Source organism: Physeter macrocephalus, chromosome 20, assembly GCF_002837175.3.
Source record: "Physeter macrocephalus isolate SW-GA chromosome 20, ASM283717v5, whole genome shotgun sequence".
Classification (NCBI taxonomy): Eukaryota; Metazoa; Chordata; class Mammalia; order Artiodactyla; family Physeteridae; genus Physeter; species Physeter macrocephalus.
In genome coordinates this window covers 36,849,235-36,861,286 of record NC_041233.1, presented here as the reverse complement: position 1 = coordinate 36,861,286, position 12,052 = coordinate 36,849,235, and the positions used below count along the sequence as shown (strand labels likewise).

At 48.1% G+C, this 12,052-nt stretch overlaps 1 protein-coding gene across 1 annotated transcript in view; it reads left to right on the top strand.

The window, feature by feature from the left end:
- The window catches only part of ARHGAP22 (Rho GTPase activating protein 22), a 162,231-nt gene that overhangs the window by 107,107 nt on the left and 43,072 nt on the right, over positions 1 to 12,052 (top strand). The window contains exon 4 of the mRNA XM_028481910.1: positions 9,801 to 9,929. Within this exon, the coding sequence (XP_028337711.1) occupies positions 9,801 to 9,929 (129 nt within the window). The remainder of the gene's footprint in view (positions 1 to 9,800; positions 9,930 to 12,052) is intronic.

The window sequence follows — 12,052 nt, the reverse complement described above, 5'->3', positions numbered from 1 at the left end:
TCCCTCCCTGTGCTCTCTCACCAGAGTTTGGTGCCTGCTGCCTGCCCCAGCCCTTTAGGATGGTATCTTCAGGGCTGCCTGTGGTCCAGGCTCCTGATACTGTGCCCTGGGAGGACTGAGTGATGTAGGAGAAGCAACCAGGCTGGGCAAGGGGGCTGTCTCAGGCTCTTTGTCTCTGGGATCAGGGATACACCATGAGGGTGGAGCTGATAATGAAAAGAATCCCAAATTGCTAAATCCAAATCCTGATGTGCCGTTTCCCGTCCGGGTGGCCCTGGGCCACTGGGAACTCCAGCTGCCCTGTCGTAACACAGGCATGGTGATGGTTACAGAGGGTATGACAGCACTTAGGAAGCATGTGCAGGCGTCGTGCCCAGCTCCTGGCTTCCTTGTCTCATTCAGTCCTCACCAGAATCTCACAAGTTAGGTCCAGTTATTTTGCTGATGAAGAAATGGCAATGTAGAAACATTATGTGGCCAGTAAGCCCTTACATTTTATCAACTTTCTCCCATGTATTCATTTAATCTCCACCAACCAGGTGAGGTAGGCTCCACTTGGAGAGGAGGACCCAGAGGCACAAAGCTGGTGGCGCTGGGAGTCCAGCCCCGTGCACTCAGTCCTAGAATATAGGGGAGGGCGTGTGCAAGGTGGCAGTCGCTTGGGACCTGCCTTGGGATTTCCACTGTAGGAAACCCAGGCAGGCCATGCACCAGCCCCGGCACCAGCTGGAGTGCCCCGCAGGAACCCGCTGTTCCTCCTCGCCCCCCCGCCCCGCCTGGGTCAGTCCCGGCTTTGGGGCACTGAGAAGTACAGAAGTTCCCCAGGAGAGACAAAAAGTGTCTGGTCCCCAGCCCACGGGCAGAGCGCACTGGCAGCCAGTCGGCGGCTGCAACCTGGAGCTGCCAGCACCTCATTTGCCTGGCATCTGTCCCTGGCCTGGGTGAGCTTGGCTGCCCCTCCTGCCACCACAGCCCCGCCAGTTCTTGCAGCATGCCTTTCTGCCCTGCCAGGCATCTGAAGAGGAGCAGGCAGCTGCCCAGGGGTAAGTGAACAGCCAGGGTCAAGAGCAGGCTGTAGGGACTCCAGACTGGGGGATGATTAACCCTCAAAGGGCAAGTGGCATTTGGTGGCTCCAAGCAAAAGAAGTTGAGTGAAGATGAGTCAACAGGGATACATGGGAAGCTTGGACCTCTGCTCAAGTTCAGCCCGGTGCAGCCTGGCAGGCATGGGCGGGGAAGGCCAACCTTGGAGACACTGCAGAACCACAGCTGGCTACACACACACACACACACACACACACACACACACACACACACACACACACACACACACACAGAATCTCAGGAAGTCTAGGGATAGTGGGCTCTCCCCTTCCCCTCCAGCCCTAGTCTAGGCTGTCTGAAAGCTGTCTAGTCCTGCAGCCACCAGCTACATATGGCAACTGAGCACTTGAAATGTGGCTAGTCCAGACATATTCTTAGTACAAACTACACCCTAGATTTTGAAGACTTAGTACAAAAAGTATATAAATATAATATCTCAATAGTTTCTGACTATGTGTTGAAATGAATGATACTATTTTGGATGTATTGGGATAAACAAAATATATTATTTAAAATAAGCTCACCTGCTTCATTTTACTTTTTTAATGTAGCTACTAAAACATTTGAAATTATCCACGTGGCTTGCATTATATTTTCATTGGATTAGGCTGCTCTGGACAGCTGCATCCCCATGCTTGGCCTTCACCCCTGGAAATCCAGGTGTTGGAGGCCTCCCTGGAGCTCCCTGCTCCCCTGGGCAGCCTGTAGAATGATGGTGGGCCCTGTGACACATCATACATTGCAGCTGCTGTCACCTTTAAATAGTGATTTCTTTTGATTTTTAAACATTTTCCATAAATCCTGGGCTTATTAGGTATCATTTGATTAATTACATCAGAATGACAACTTTTTGACCTGAATGTCATAGAAGAAGTTCCATGGGCTATAGTGGTTTACAAAAATGGTTTCACAGATATCGTTTATTCTTTTTTCTTTTTACTATGAAAATTCTTATACAGAAAAGTTGAAAGATAGGAGTTTTTGTCCTGGATCCCCTGCCAGGATCTGCTGCATTTTGGAGTCACCTCCTCTCCCCCAAATCCCTTGCGTTGGTGGAAAGAGAAACTCAAAAGAAAGTTCTTAAATCCAGGAGCCCGGAGGGGAATAAAGCCCAGCTGGGAACAAGAAAAGCTGGGCTGGGACCTGGCTGGGTCATGTAGGGGCCGGTCCCCTTACACAAGCCACAGGCTGACGTAGTGAGCACAGAGTGGGGTCAAGGTTAGGAGTCAGGCTGCCTGGAGTCCTAGTTCACTGCTTTTACTGCTTGGACATGTTTCTAAACATCTCTGGACTTCAGTTACCTTTCCTTTCCTTTAAATAGGAATAATGACAGCACTTCCCATCAGCTTGTTAACATCATGCCTGCCTCAGAGTGGGTGCTCTGGGTGTGCCAATCACCTTGGTTCTGCTATTGCTATTCTTCCATTCATCACAGATTCCGTGCACACCCTCCCCATGCCAGGCACTGCTCAGTGTGCTGGAGTTGCTTATAAAACAGACAGAATGGGGGCAGGCTGAAAATAAACAGTGTAAATAATCATGTCATATAAACACATAAAATATGTGTACTGGATTGTGATAAGTGCTATGGAAAGATTAAGGCTGGAAGGGGCCCAGGTTGCAGCGGGTGATGTGGATTGAGGTTTCAGTAAGGGTGGTCAGGAAGGATTCCCCAAGAAGGTGACACTTGAGGGAAGACCTGAAGGAGGTGAGGGAGCAAGTCATGGCAGTGTCTGGAAGAATGGCTTTCCAAGCAAGAACAAGGGCAAAGGGAAAGCAAGTGCAAAGACCATGGGGCAGAGGCGTGCCCAGCTGTCTGCGGAATGACGAAGAGCAAGGCAGAGAGCAGCAGTGAGGCTAGAGGGTAGCCAGCAAGAGGTCAAGAGGCCTGGAAGATCACCACACGGACTTTGCTGAGAGGGGGGCCACTGCAGGATTCTGAGCAGAGGTACGTGAGCTAGTTTGGGGCTTAACTGGGTCACTGTGCTGCCATATTGAGAACAGGCAGTCGGGGGCAAGGTAGGGAGCCTAGAGACCATGCCAGTAAGCCAGAGGAGAAATGAAGGTGGCTGGGACCAGGTGGGCCAGTGAAACATGGTCAGATTTTGAATATGTTTTGAAGGAAGAGCCAGTAGAATTTGCTGATAGGAATGGATATGAGACAGAGTGGAGCTGAGGATGTGTCTGGTTTCCACTTGAGTAACTAGAAGGTGGAGTTGCCCTCACTCGAGAAGGGAAGGGGTGGCAGATCTGGAGATGGATTTTGTAGTTGGTAAGTGGGAGATGGCTGGAGACATCTCAGTGGAGCTGTTGGGTGAGGGCACAGAGGGGTCTGGAGGGCAGGGAGCGGTGAACCTGGAAGTCATCTGCATAGGGACGGCAGTTAAAGCTCTCAGACTGGATGAGCTCACCAGGGGACAGTATGGGTCAGTATGGAGACAAGGGGAGGGAAAAGGCCCAGTGACTCCCAACTTTCTGCTTTGGGCACCTGGTTGCCCAGCACTAAGACAGGAGCACAGGAGGAAGCTGGTGTGATGGGTGAGGTAGTGATGACTTCCAGACAAGCCATGTTGTGCCTGTGGGATGTCCCACACAGGTAGAATCATAAAGTCATTTAGACTCATAGGAAGTATAGATCTCATTGCTCTTTATCAATGTTTCTCAACTGGGGGCAGCTTTGCCCCCCAAGGAACATTTGGCAACATGTGGAGACATTTTTGATTGTCAAACGTGGGAGGGAGGGAGGGGCTGCTACCAGCATCCAGTGGGTAGAGGCCAGGGATGCTGCTAAACACCCTGCTATGCACAAGTCAGCCGCTGCCACCCTAGTGTAGAATTATCTGGCCCAAAATGTCATTAGTGCTGAGGTGGAGAAACTCTGCTCCATACTGGATTTAATTGAGTGTAATAATAAATGTGAACATTTAGAGAGTGCTTGTTAGTTGCCAGGTGCTAAGCTAAGGGAATTGCTCATTTCATTCTCCCACAAAGGTAGGCACCCCAATTTTCTTCACCTTACAGGTGTGTGCCTGACATTTGGGGGAAGTTAAGTCCCTGCGCTCCACCTGGTGGATCTGAGCATTCACCCAGGTCTGGCTCTCAGCACTGTTCAGGAGGGCCTCAAACAAAGGGGTATGTGGCAGGATAGGTGGAAACGCAAGAAAAGGGAAAAACCAGAAACAGTAACAAGAGACCCTCATCCTTCATGATGCATTTCTTCCTGAAATGTTTGCTGTTAGAATTTGTTTTTCCTTAACTAAAGCTAATACTAATCTTTCCTAAGTAACAGAGGACAAGGTAAGCGTACACAATTGAATGCTATAGAAAATCCCAATGTTGGCTTTGATGACCTATCTATTTTATCTTCCTTGCATTCCCCTCCACTAACATAGAGGAGGTTTTCTATTGCAAAAAGAACAAGTTTATAGTTGAAAAAACCTGGGTTTAAATCCTGGCCCCTCCATTTGTTTGTTTGTGAGCTAAATGTTTAACTTCTCTGAGCCTCAGTTTCTTCATCCGTAAAATGGAGTCAGTAGCACTCCTTCCCACGGTGTTTATGAGGATTAAATGTGACTGTGCGTGTTAACTGTCTTGCACAGTGGTTTACGTATAGTGGGCCCTTAGAAGTGGTTGCAGGACTTTCACTTCTGGATAAGATTGGTGGACGGATTTACTGTCCCACCTAAAACAACCCCCCCACCAAAAAAGGACAAATAATATGAAACAATGTTTTTCAAGGTACTAGACATTAGGCAGTGAAGGACTGTGACACCCCACCCCCACCCCAGCAAGAGATGGGAAACAAACGAGGCAAGGCCTACACATACCCTAGTTTACTGGCTTGAGAAAGTTTTCAGGCTGTGATGCAGGAAGGGGAAACCCAGGTGGAGCCCAGTGGACTCCATGAGTTAAAGAGACAGCTGGGGAGACCAAAGCATCTTGAGTTTTCAGGATAGAATACCAAGGAGGAAAGTGCTGCTCAAAGAGAAAACCCCCTTGGGAGCTCATCACCACATGCACATGAGGACATTACCTGAGGCTGAGGAAGGAACCACTGGAAAGGGTTAGAGGCAACACTGACCACTCTGACACAGGGCAGGAAATAGTGCCTATTTCCATTGGACTCCTGGGGCATTGCATAGCATACACAGAAGGGTTTTCTGTCAGCAGCGGGGAGTTATTAGCTCTATACTGAGAACTCTGGACCCACCAAATAAATCTTAGAAACAAAATCTGTAAGAACAAGTAGACAGGAAGTCAGTAAGAATATGGAAAATTAAAAAAAAAAAAAAAAACTTTCAACAACTAGACCTAATTTATAGAACACTCCACCCAACCCACAGCAGAGTAATTTTTCTCAGTGCAAACAGAATGCTTAGCAAGGTAGACCGTATTCTAATCCCAAAACAAGTCTTAATAAATTTAAAAGGATTCAAATCATACAACATATCTTCTCTGAAAACAATGGAATTAAATTAGAAATCAATAATAGAAAGATTTCTGGAAAATCCCCCAAACTTGGAAATAACACATTTCTAAATAACCCATAGGTCAAAGAAGAAATCCAAAGGGTAAGACATTTTGAGCTGAATAAAAACGAAAAAAACAATATACAAATGTTGTACATGCCTCTAAAGCAGTACTTAGGGGGGCAACTATAGCACTAAACATTGTAAGAAACTAGAAAAACAAGACCAAATTAAACACAAAGTAAACAGATGAAGAGAAATAATAAAGATCAGAGTGTAAATTAATGAGATACAAGTTGGCAATCTACAACCTGTGGGCTGGCTCCCTCATTTTGTAGACAAATTTTTGCACAGACACAGCCCTGCTCTTTCACTTACGTATTGTCTGTGGCTGCTTTCTAGCTGCAACAGCAGAGTAGGTAGTTTTGGCAGAGACCATATGGCCCAAAAACCTAACATATTTACTATCTAGCCCTTTAAAAGTTTACTAATCAGAAAAACAAAGAAAAAGACATAAAGTCAGTAAAACAAAAAGCTCTTTTTTGAGATTAATAAAATCAGTAAGCCTCTAGCAGGACTGATCAGGGGAAAAAAGAAGAGACACAAATCGCCAATAATATAAATGAGAGAGGTGACATCACTACCAAATACTAAAAGGATAATAAGGGAAATATTATGAACAACTTTATGTCAATAGATACAACAACTTAGATGAAACAGACAAATTCCTTGCAAGACACACACTACAAAGCTCACTCAAGAAGAAATAGGTGTGTATGTTATAGAAATTTAATTTATTAAAAAAACTTCCCACAAGGAAAAGTCCAGGTCTAGGTGGCTTCATTGGTGAATTCTATCAAATATTAAAAAAAAAAAATAGTAACTCTACACAAACTCTTCCAAAAATATTGAAAAAGAGGGAATACTTACCAGCTTATTCTGTGAGGCCAGCATTACCCTGATACCAAAATCAGACAAAGACAGAAGAAAAGAAAATGGCATACCAATATCCTTCATGAATATAGATGAAAAATTCTAAACAAAATTTTAGTAAATTAAACCCAACAATAGTAAAAAGGACAATCCATCATGACCAATTGGAATTTCAGGAATGAAAAGCTAGTTTAACATTTGAAAATCTGTCAGTGTAATTCATCATAATAGCAAACAACAAAAAAAATGTGATCTCTCAATAGATACAGAAAAAAGCATTTGACAAAACCCCAATATCCATTTCTGATTAGAAAAAAAACTCTCAGCAAACTGGAAATAGAAGAGAACTTCCTCAACCTGAGAAAGAACATCAACAAAAAACCTACAATAGATATACTTAATGGTGAAAAGTTGAATGCTTTTGCTATAAGATCAAGAACAAGATAAGGATGTCCACTCTCACCACTTCTATTCAACATCATATTTGAGGCTCTAGTCAGCGCGATTTGACAAGAATCAGAAATAAAAGGCACCCAGACTGGAAAGGAAGAAGTAAAACTGTCTTTATTCGCAGATAGCACAATCACCTGTGTAGGTGCACTGGCAAGTCAGTGGGGAAAGGATCGTCTGTTCAACAAATGGTGCTGGAACAACTGGACATCCATGTATAAAAGGATGAACTCCAATCCATACCTTGCACCATATACAAAAACTAACTCATAGACCTAAATGTAAACCCTAAAACCATGAAACTTCTAGAAGAAAATCTAGGAGAAAACTTGTGACCTGGGTTAAGCAAAGATTGTTTAGATACAAAACCAGAAAAAATTGCTAAGATGAGCTTCATCCAAATTAAAAACTTCTGCTCTTGGAAACACACTGTTCACAGAATGAAAAGAAAAGACACAGACTGGGAGAGATATTTGCACAGGATATATCTGATAAAGAACTTGTATCCAGAAGATGTAAAGAACTCTCAAAACTCAATAATGAAAAATGAGCAACCTCTTTTAAAAATGGACAAAAGCTTTCAACAGATATTTCACCAAAGAAGGCACATGGATGGCAATTAAATACATAAAAAGATGCACAACCTCATTAGTCATTTGGAAAATGCGAATTCAAACACAGTGCTCTACTCCTACACACCCATTAGAATGGCTAAAAGTAAAGAGACTGGCCATACCAAGTGTTGGTGAGGAATTTGAAGAACTGGAGCCCTCATACACTGCTGGTGGCAACATAAGTGGTGCAATCACTTGGGAGAACAGTTTGTGGCAGTTTCTTAAAAAGTTAAATATACATATATACAAATATACATAAATAAACATACATACATGAAAAGTACTTGAGGGCTTCCCTGGTGGCGCAGCGGTTGCGCGTCCGCCTGCCGATGCAGGGGACACGGGTTCGCGCCCCGGTCTGGGAGGATCCCACATGCCGCGGAGCGGCTGGGCCCGTGAGCCATGGCCGCTGAGCCTGCGCGTCCGGAGCCTGTGCTCCGCAGCGGGAGAGGCCACAGCAGAGGGAGGCCCGCATACCACAAAAAAAAAAAAAAAAGTACTTGAAAAGTTAAACACACAGGCTTAGAGCAGGACCCTGGGCGGGGGCACAGCTGGACATGAGAGCATCTGTCAACCTCTGGGCAAGGTGGATCCAGGTTTTGTAAATGAAGCTTATATGACGTGGGTGGCCCTCTTTAGGAAAAAGAATTGAAAAAAATGAGAAATTCCAGTTAGATACAAACCTGAGTATTCATTTAGGACAAACAAGTAACCACAACAAATTCTTAGAGCCATCCATCACCAGGTCCCTTTCTTCTGAGTCATCTGGAGATGTTTTTCCAGAAAAGCATACATGGAAAAGCTTCCTGGCAACACCTGGCTTCCCTTCCCCCCATGGAACACTCGGCCACCCCAGCCCTCATAGTCCTGGTTGAGTGGGACCCTAAAGATGCAGAGCCACTGTCCCCTTCTCAGTGGCGGTGCCCTTGCCCCTTGAATGACCACGCAGCTGCCCCAGCTGTGGGTACAATCTTTGTTTTCCATCGGCCTGCACTGTCTCTTGGGCTTCAGGCTCTGCTGTCTCAAGCTCCCTTCCTCTCCACCTCTCCACCGCTGCAGTGCTGTTGCCCAGTTGCTGCCTGGGCCCAAAGGAGCTGGGCTAGTGTGTGTATATTGCGGGTCTCAAAAGGCATCCCTAGGACCCTGGCGCACCACTCTTCTGAGCTTTGGGCCCCGTGGGCCCCTCCAGCCTGCTCTCCCACTACCCAGCTTCCGGGCCTCCCTTGTGGCACTTCCCCAGCAAGGATGCACCTCATCCCGTGCTCCAGCCCGCAGAGCCGTCCCCTCGGTTTCCCCAGTCCTCAGCGGCCTTGCTGTGACCACTGTCAGCCTGACCCCAGCAGGTCGCCTCGTTCATGGGGAATGGCAGGAGCAGGGGGTGGGGTCCCAGTCCCAGCCCAGAGCTGGGGACTTTGAATCCCTGGCTCTGCCACGTATTAGCTGTGTGAATTCAGACAAGTTCCTTAATCACTCTGTGCTTCAGTTTCCCTGTCTGTCAAATGCAGATAGTAACAGTGCCTCGCTCAGAGGCATTGTGAAGATGAAGGAACCCTAGGAGGGCAGGTGAGTCTGTCAGCTTTGTTAACTAGAAGAATCAGGCACCGCTCTAGTTCACTGGAAGGCAGCTACCAGGCGCTCAGTAAGCACTTAACTCCTGTCTGGCCTCTGTCACTGGGCTGCGGGCCCCAGCAAGGATCAGCCTGGGTCTCAAAGTTCTCCTGTCATCCCACCCCCTTGGGAACACGGATCTCTGCGACTCACCCCACCAGCAGATAAGCCCGGTTAGCTTATGGTGACATAAGTGACATATAGCACATAGTGACATTTAGCTGTGCATTTAAGATGTGTGAAGTTGATTTAAATAAAATACATAGCGGAGCTCCTCTGGCATCCGAACTTCTCTGAGCTGGTGTCAAATCTGCATGCTTGTTCCTACTGGTACCCCAGGATGATTTGAATGCTGTGGAGAAATGACAAAGAAGACTAAGGGAGAAAAAGAAACCCAAGAGGGCCCCAAAGCCAGATGTATGATGTGGGATGTGGGAAGGGGATGGCCTGCCAATATAGAACCAAAAAGCACAGCTGTTGCTGAGTGGTTTTTGGAGAGACGACCTTCTCACACCCCAGGGAATGAAAGCCAGCTGTGGTCGGGACTGGAGAGAGCCCTATGGGGGAGGCACTCCGTGTCCACTGGGGCCCCTGCAGTAAGCCTGTTCTCCCTGTCTTGCAGGTGGTGCCAGGGAGCGGGAGAAGGTGCCGGCCAACCCCGAGGCGCTCCTGCTCATGGCCAGCTCCCAGCGGGACATGGAGGACTGGGTGCAGGCCATCCGCCGGGTCATCTGGGCCCCGTTCGGCGGAGGTACGGCCCGTAGCGCGCATGCTCACCCTCTAGAACCCTTGCCTCCAGGTAATCACGCCCCTCCGCCCTGCTCTGAGCCTGCAAGGTCCCTCTCACTCAGGTCTTGCTGGCTGAGTCCCACGCTTCCTACTGCAGACAGGCAGTGTCGACCTCTTCTGCTGCTGGCCCTCAGGGGTCACCCCCTGGTGGACTAAGCAGGTCCTCGCAGGGGAGAATTGGGCCACTTTTCAAAAACATGCCCTCCTCCGACTGGATAGTCCTGGGGCTTGTGTGTACTTGCCTCCCTGTGTCCAGATCCCTGCTGAATGCTGGGTATGTATGGGTGGTCTACACTTAGGCCAGAAGTGGACACTCAGGGTCATATCGGATGGCGAGGTACCGTGTCCTTCCCTCTGTTGCGGCTTGTGGCCCCTGCATGGCCCACAAGCCTGCTCTCTGTCCCTGACCTGAAAACAAAGGTTGCCATTTACTCACCTGCTCCTTTATTCTGCACTTTTATTGGGTGCCTAAAATGTATGGAGTGGTATTCCAGGTGCTAAGAGTTCAGTGGGAAACCAAATAGAGGATGCTTCTGCCCTCCCCTCCCCCTCCATTGTCCTGGGGGAGACAAACGATAGGCAAGTAAAGGTGACTCGTGATGTCTAGTAGGGAGAAATGCAGGGAGCAAAGTAGAGCCAAGTGGAGGGTGGAGAGGGCACTGTGTCAGGTGTTGTTCTTTAAGCCAACTTAATGAAGTCACCAGGAGATCCAGGGGATGCGGGGGAAGGGCATGCAGGGAGAGGGACCAGCGAGTGCAAACGCCCTGAGCTGGGAAAGGGCCATGGAAACACGAGGACCCTCAGGAAGGCCAGAGGGTCTGAGGGAGTGAGGACAGGAGGATGGAGGACCTGAGGCCTTGGGGACGTGGTGGGGCTTCCAGATTTTGTTCTAAATTGATGGGGCACCAGGGAGGGCTCTGAGCAGGAGACAGACACAACTTGATTTATATTTATAAGAAGAGTCATCTGGCTGCCGTGTGAGAGGTGGGTCATAGAGACAAGAGCGGCCGAAGCAGGCTGGGACAGTTGTTGGACCCGGGTGCGAGGCCTGGGCGCGTGTGGGAGTGGAGGAGACCGTGGAGAGCGGTCAGCTGAGACGTGTTCTGAAGGTGGAGCTGCAGGGTTTGCTGATGGTCTGGACGTGGGGCGCAGGAGAAAGGAACGCCGCCGCCCAGCTGTGCAGGTGCTGTCTCTGTAGGTCGGTGTCCCTGTGCAGTCATCATGAAAAGGGCTTTTAGAAAGGATCACCATGTCAGCTGGGCTGGGGCCACCAACCCCCAGCTAAGTGTGGAGACAGGGGCCTTTGGGCCAGCTGTGTTCTGACCACATGAACCATGGACATCCTCTCTCTCCGTGTTTCAGTGTTTGATTGATGCACCATCCAGGCAGGGGCAGAAGCTCACCTTTGGGGGCTTCCTAAATGGCTCCACACTGTTAGCCATGGCTTCCCTGCCCCCGGTGATCACGGCACCTTTGACCCACAGCCCCAGTTTAATGGCCTGGGAAAACCCAAGCCCACCCAGGAACTTCTGCAGCCTCCATGGGCTTCCTTTGGTGCAAGGTGGTTGAAAGTGACCCAATGGCACAGAATAGAGCCCAGGCGCCCATGCCTCTGGACTTGGATTTATGACAGGTAGCACCTCTGAGCGCCAGGGAAAGGAGAACATTGCCATGATCTTGGCTAGCAAGAGACTCTTTAAATGAGTTACAAAAAGCACCAAGTATTTAGCAACAATACAATGGAGAAATAAACACAATTCATTCTTACAACAGAAAACTCTACAGCAGTGAGAATGGATGAACTACAGCTCTACCCAACAGCATGCATGAATCCTAAAAACATACTGTGAGACTAGGGCAGCCCAAGAACATGCTGTGATTCTATTTACATAAAGTTGAAAATAGGGCAGAAGGAAACCATGTTATTTATGGGTAAATAATTAGGCAGCAAAAATATAAAGAAAAGCAAAGAAATGAATGCCATAAAAGTCAGGATAGGGCTTCCCTGGTGGCGCAGTGGTTGAGAATCCGCCTGCCGATGCAGGGGACGCGGGTTCGTGCCCCGGTCCGGGAAGATCCCACATG